Raw genomic sequence first — 7,202 nt, forward strand, 5'->3', positions numbered from 1 at the left:
CACAAGCTAGACCCATGGCAAACTCCCAAGCGTCTCAAGAGCTAGACGTGTGGCTAGCTCCAAGCATCTTAAAAGGTATACCTGCAGCTATCTCCTAGTGTCGCAATAGCTAGACCCACAGTTGGTGGGTCTAGCTGAAAAATTCCTTCAGTAAATTAAGTGTAGCACTAGGAAAAAAAAAGCAAACCCTGCTCCATAGGGGAATGTGTCTGGACGATAAGAGGATACAGTATCACGAATTGGACTGGTGCTATCCTAATCGTGTTGTCCTACTTAGGTTCAATGCTATTGATGAACATGAAGGTGGTGATAATCGACTGTTCTAGAACATCAGCAGGCATCTATGGTAGATGAAAGGAAAGGGAACCAAGAAAAAAATTACTGTATCACCCTGCCAATGGAGACTTGTCTGGGTTTTTAGGATGACACATTTATTTAGCTATCAAATGCGTTTTTGGGTCAGGTGGACCTTTCATCAAGAGGGCTACACCATTGAATACAGACATGTCTTCAAAAGCAACACTGTGATGGTATTCTGGTAGGCTCTGAAAATACCTGAGGCACTTATCGAATCTTTATATAGTGCCAACATATTCCGAAGTGCTTTACAGTTTAACAGTTTCAAACACAACAGTCATAAGTAACAACATTAACAATACAATAATTAAAACAAAATAAGACAACCCTGCTCGTGAGAGCTTACAAGCTACAATGAGGTGGGGGAGATACAAGGTAGAGGTGTGTATTTACAATGATGGTCCACCATCTTCAGGGGGTGGAGGAAAGATGGAAGTAGTGAATGGGCTATACACACACACACACACACACAAACATAAAATTACTTTGATTAAGGAATGTGATAGGCCTCTCTGAACAAATGTGTTTTGGGGGAGCGCCTAAAACTATGCAAATTGTGAATGGTCCTAATATCTTGGGGTAGAGCTTTCCAGAGAATTGGCGCAGCATGGGAGAAGTCTTGGAGTCGGGAGTGGGAGGTACGGATTAGTGCAGAGGTAAAGGTACCTTCACACGAAGCGACGCTGCAGCGATAGCGACAACGCTGTCGATCGCTGCAGCGTCGCTGTTTGGTCGCTGGAGAGCTGTCACACAGACCGCTCTCCAGCGATCAACTATGCCGAGGTCCCCTGGTAACCAGGGTAAACATCGGGTAACTAAGCGCAGGGCCGCGCTTAGTAACCCGATGTTTACCCTGGTTACCAGCGTAAAATCTAAAAAAAACAAACAGCACATACTTACATTCACGTCCCCCTGCGTCCACTTCCTGACTGACTGAGCGCCGTACAGTGAGAGCAGAGCGGTGACGTCACCGCTGTGCTGCTTTCACTTTCACTTTGCGGCGCTGAGTCAGAGGAGGAAGCAGACTGCAGGGGACGCAATGTGAGTATGTGCTGTTTGTTTTTTTTACATTTTACGCTAGTAACCAGGGTAAACATCGGGTAACTAAGCGCGGCCCTGCGCTTAGTAACCCGATGTTTACCCTGGTTACCAGTGTAAAATATCGCTGGTATCGTTGCTTTTGCTTTCAAACACAACGATACACAGCGATCGGACGACCAAATAAAGTTCTGGACTTTATTCAGCGACCAGCGACATCACAGCAGGATCCTGATCGCTGCTGCGTGTCAAACGAAACGATATCGCTAGCGAGGACGCTGCAACGTCACGGATTGCTAGCGATATCGTTATAATGTCGTTTCGTGTGAAGGTACCTTTAGTCGAAAGTTGTTTGCAGAGCGCAGTGGTCGGTTAGGCCAATAGACAGAAATGAGGGAAGAGATGTAAGGGGGTGCCACACTGTGGAGAGCTTTGTGGGTAAGAACAAGTACTTTGAATTGGATTCTATAATGAATAGGCAGCCAGTATAACGACTGACGAAGAGCGGACACGTCTGAATACTGATTAGCCAGGTGGATGACCCTGGCTGCTTAATTAAGGATGGACTGGAGAGGGGAAAGTCGAGTAATGGGGAGGCCAATTAATAGAGCATTGCAGTAGTCCAGGCGGGAGTGGATCAAGGCGATAGGGAGGGTTTTTGTTGTTTTCATTGTGAGAAAAGGGCGGATTCTAGAGATGTTCTTTAGGTGTAAGCGGCAAGAGTGGGCAAGAAATTGTATATGGAATGTGAAGGAGAGATCGGAGTCAAACATAACACCCAGACAGCGTGCCTGCTGCCAGGGTGTTATTATGGTGCCACCCACAGGGAGGGAAATGTCAGATTTAGGGAGGTTAGTAGATGGCGGGAGCAGAAGTAGTTCAGTTTTGGAGAGGTTGAGTTTCAGATAGAGAGTGGACATAATGTTGGAGACTGCACACAGACAGTCAGTGGCGTTCTGTAGTACAGTGGGGGTAAGGTCAGGGGATGATGTGTATAGTTGTGTGTCATCGGCATAAAGATGGTACTGAAAGCCAAATCTGCTGATGGCCTTTCCAATTGGGGCCGTGTAGAGGGAGAAGAGAAGGGGGCCAAGGACTGAGCCCTGAGGTACCCCGACAGTGAGAGGAAGAGGAGATGAAGTGGAGCCAGTGAACAGAACACTGAAGGAGCGGTCAGAAAGATAGGAAGAGATCCAGGAGAGAGCAGTGTCCTTAATGCCTAGTGACTGGAGCCTAGAGAGTAGGAGAGGGTGGTCAACAGTGTCGAAAGCTGCAGAAAGGTCGAGAAGAATAAGCAGAGAGTGGTCACCGTTACATTTTGCTGTCAGACGGTCATTTGTCACTTTGAGTGCAGTTTCTGTCAAATGTAGTGGGCGGAAACCAGACTGTGAAGGATCTAGGAGGGAATGTGTGGAGAGGTAACGGGTAAGGTGGGAAGTAGATCAGGCGCTCCAAGAGTCTAGAGATGAAGAGGAGACTGGAGACCGGTCTGTAGGTGTTTGTGCAGTATGGGTCGAGGGCAGGTTTCTTTAGTAATGGAGTCATGATAGTGTTTGAAAGAGGATGGGAAAATACCCGAGGATAGGGAGAGATTAAAGATTGCAGTTAGGTGAGTTGTGATGACTGGAGAGAGAGATTGGAGGAGATGTGAGGGAATGGGGTCAGTAGTGCATGTAGTCGGACGAGATGAAGAGAGGAGCTTGGAGACTTCTTATGTTATGGGATCGAATGTCGAGAGTGAGCCAGGGGAAATGCTGGGAGGGATGGGAGTCACTGCACTTGGTGGTGGGAGAGGATTTCCTGACGGATATTATCTATTTTCTCTATAAAGTGGGAGGCCAGGTCATCAGCATAAATGTTTGTGATAGGGGCTTGTGCTTTTGGCCTGAGGAGGGAGTGAAAGGTGTCAAAAAGTTTCTTGCGGCTGTTTGATAGTGAGGAGATCAGGGTGGTGAAGTAAGTCTGTTTGGCGAGGTGAAGGGCAGAATTATAGGTTCTTAACAAAAATTTGAAGTGTATGAAGTCTTCTGGTGTGCGAATTTTCCTCCATAAGAGTTCCGCACATCTAGAGCATCGCTGGAGAAATCGGGTTTGCGATGTGAGCCAGGGCTGTTTTACTCTGTGTCTGGAGGTTCTGAGGGTGAGGGGAGCTACTTGGCCAGGGTGCTTCTAAGAGTTTCATTGTAGTGAAATACAGCCAGATCAGGACAGGAAAAAGTGGAGATTGGGGACAATGATGAGTGTAGGGAGTCTGAAAATGTATGAGGGTTAATAGCATGTAGATTTCTGAATGTGTGGTAGGTAGGAGTGTGTTGGGGTGGGCGAGGAATTGTGAGTGTGAAGGAGAGAATGTTGTGGTCAGAGAGGGGAAGCGGTGAGTTATTCTAGGTAGGAGATTGAACAGAGTGGGACAAAGACCAGGTCAAGGGTGTTACCGTCTTTGTGTGTTTCAGAGGTTGAGAGCTGTGAGAGGCCTAGAGAAGTGGTTAGTGATAGAAGCTGGGATGCAGATGTGGAAGTGGGGCTCTGAATGGGGATGTTGAAGTCTCCCAGGATAAGGGTTGGTAGTTCTGAGGACATGAAGTGTGGCATCCAGGCAGAGAAATGGTCCAGGAAGTGTGTGGCTGAGCCTGGGGGTTGGTATATGACCGCTACTCTGAGGGAGAGGGGACGAAAGAGCCTGATGGTGTGGACCTCAAAAGAAGGGAATAAGAGTGATGGAACTGGGGGGATGACCTGGAAAGTGCATTGTGGGGACAGGAGAATGCCGACTCTACCACCATGTCTGTTTGTGGGTCTCAAGGAATGTGAGAATTGTAAGCCACCATGGGAAATGGCAGCACGAGAGACCAAGTCAGAATCCTGAATCCAGGTTTCCGTGAGGGCCAACAGATTAAGAGAGTTGTTCAGAAAGTAATTGTGTAGGAAACGAAGCTTGTTACATACAGACCATGGATTCCAAAGGGCACAATTAAAAGAAGGAGATGGAGTACAACTAATATTAATAAGGTTAGTAAGGTTTCGATGTGAGGTAGGGTAGGGGCTGAGGTTGGGGGATGGTGGACCAGCGTTGGGGGAGATGTCCCCTGAAATCAGTAGGAGTAGGAAGATAAAGAGCAAGTAGTTTTTGGAATTGTACGAAGTTGAATATTTCATCGAATATGGTAATAACTGGTGTCAAGAGACCTAAAGTACAAGTCCCCTGACTCTAGGTTCTAGCAAAACCACTGTTTGAGAACTGTATGGAATGGTCCTCATTGCAATCTGTGATAGACATGTATCCCTAGTTGATAAGTTAATGCCTTCTATGATATAAAGTTGACAACATTAATTGTGAATTTCTCTCTGTAGAACGCGTTGTACCAGTCATCCCATGAGGATGAGAATGACGTACAGACAATCTCACACAAGTGCCAGGTGGTGAGCCGCCAGCAGTATGACAAGATGAGTCACAGCAAGCGCTACCAAGATCGGCAGAACCTCTACTACCTGGCAGGAACTTATGACCCAGGAACTGGGCGGCTGGTGACCGCAGAGGGTGTGCCAGTGCTGTGCTGATATGCCACGATGGGAGTTAACTGGGGGAAGAGGGTACCACTTAACTATACAGCACTTCTTCTTACATTAAAACAGGTAGCATGGACAAGTCTGGAAATCTGTACACTAAACGTCACACATCAGACGTAGTCATGGCAAACTTATACGCACAAGTCCTAGCCACCCAAACAGCATACAGAGTGTGCACCGGAACACGGTTGTGTTACACTAATATGAGACGCCAGTCTCCGATGCATCTCTGTCTCATGTAAGTTGACTGCTTCTGAAATCAGTAGATCTTTCTCCTAAAGAAAGGACCTGGTTGATACATTTCTCAAAAATAAAAATATGCCCAGATGATGCCCAAGGCACTTGGGGCATTCAACACTAAAGGAGAGCTCTGACTGGTAAAATTGGAGCTACTCTTCCCTTTTCTTATTTCTTTCTACGTCTTGTTTTTGTTCCATTTAACCTATGGCACCTTGGTTCTCACATTCACTGCTGGACAGACTCCACCAAATATTGGGACGCTTTGAAGACATGCTGGAAAGGCCAAATTTCATGGACCACCTTTAAGAGCCTAGAAGGTCAATGAAAGTTCTTAGGTCTCAGTCAAAGTGGTCCTATGCCACTTTTATGGTATTTTTTGCCACTTTGATTAGATCATTGGTCAACCTTTATACCCTGGTGAATAGAGTTTGACCAGACCCCGGTCCACATGGGCTTCAAACTTGGGCAAATTTTGGCTCAAAATTTTGGATGTCGAGCATCGGCCATGATATAGATGGTCCCCACACCGTTTAAAAAGTTTGTAAACACACTGTAACACCTGATATCATAATATAATACAGACCTACTGATTGCAGAAGGGCTATGTACGGCCATGCTAGGAAATTCTTTACTTTGATACCTGCCCGAGAGATATCTGCTCACCTAAGGCTTTACACTATCAGACGACTATTCAAACCTCAACGTAGCACTTCAAACACTACAGAAAATTTATGAAAAGCCTATAATAATGCAAGGTGCTAGGCAGAAACCGTTCCAGAAAAAAACCGCTCCATTCTCTGGCCCCCGATATTTGCTAAAGCGCGGAGCATATAAACTGCTGTGAATCCAATAACAATCAACCCATCGTCATTTTTATTTCAAAATTTTGAAAAGCAAGTATCAAACTAAAGATTTCCTAGCCAAACTGCTCCATCCATTTTACAGTCAGTTTTTTTTTTTGTAATTTTTGTAAAAAAAATTATTTTATTTTTTATTTTGTAATTTTCTTTTTTTGTGTGTTTTTATTTGTATTATTCCTAATTTATGGTCAACAGCCTCAAGTTTCAAGCCATATTCTCCCCAGTACCTCTTAAGAGCTTTTCTTCCTGAAAGGCAAGATCAGGTGTAATAATATTCTATTTATTCACTGTGTAAATACTGAATTTCTTTTGGAAAGTTTTTATTAACAAAATGAAAACTACAAAAAAAAAAATCCTTTAAAAACATAAATTTCAACTCAATGGAAAAGAAAAATAGAAAAAATACCCCCTTTTATTTTGCTGTCGCTGAAATATAAATTATGCACTGTGTCCTTTGGCAAGGCTGGGAATATTAGGAATTCTGTATAATTTGTAATTATAATAGGGGCTACAGAGAATAAAAGCACTTGGGGACTTGAAGGGGGGATGGGGCAATGAGAAATATCTAAAATTAAAAAAAAGTCACATTTAAATGCTTTTATTGTTAAAATAACACCAAATTCCTGGAAATATGTATATAAATTGTCTGAAATATTTTTTTTGTGTTGTTTAAGACATTTTTTAAGGAAAAAAAAAAGTTAAAGAAAATGTATTGGGAATGTCAATATGGTCCGATGGAATAAAAAAAAGGAAAATATTCTATAAATATATATTATATAAATGAAGTGTGGCATCATATTTCTTTTTTGGGTACTATAGAGGGAAGTGTAAGTAACTTGCCCTGACCTACCACATGAGTTTCATATGATGTTTTGTATACTTTCACATTTAAACGGAGTGTCCAGATAAACAAAATTATGTGTTCTTTTAAAAGAAAGTAACACAAATTATCAATATGGTTCTTTTATCTCAGGTGTCCAAATCGTCAGTTATATATGCTAGTCAAACTTTAGGAACTCTATTTACAGATCCATGCTGGACAGCGCTTCCTTTTTTAGCATGTGACCCAAGTAAGTGTGTAAACGGGCCGGCTTAGGCCATGTGCACATGTTGCGGTTTTTACTGCGGATCCGCAGCGTT

At 43.8% G+C, this 7,202-nt stretch overlaps 1 protein-coding gene across 6 annotated transcripts in view; it reads left to right on the forward strand.

The window, feature by feature from the left end:
* Window positions 1-6,847, forward strand: part of BAHCC1 (BAH domain and coiled-coil containing 1) — a 129,580-nt gene extending 122,733 nt beyond the window's left edge. For all 6 annotated transcript variants that reach the window (XM_077253370.1, XM_077253369.1, XM_077253372.1 and 3 more), the window contains one exon: window positions 4,747-6,847. In XM_077253370.1, coding sequence (XP_077109485.1) covers window positions 4,747-4,953 — 207 coding nt within the window. In that variant the 3' untranslated portion in view covers window positions 4,954-6,847. The remainder of the gene's footprint in view (window positions 1-4,746) is intronic.
* Window positions 6,848-7,202: the final 355 nt, after the last annotated feature.

The sequence above is a fragment of the Ranitomeya variabilis genome, chromosome 4, assembly GCF_051348905.1.
Source record: "Ranitomeya variabilis isolate aRanVar5 chromosome 4, aRanVar5.hap1, whole genome shotgun sequence".
In the NCBI taxonomy this organism is placed as follows: Eukaryota; Metazoa; Chordata; class Amphibia; order Anura; family Dendrobatidae; genus Ranitomeya; species Ranitomeya variabilis.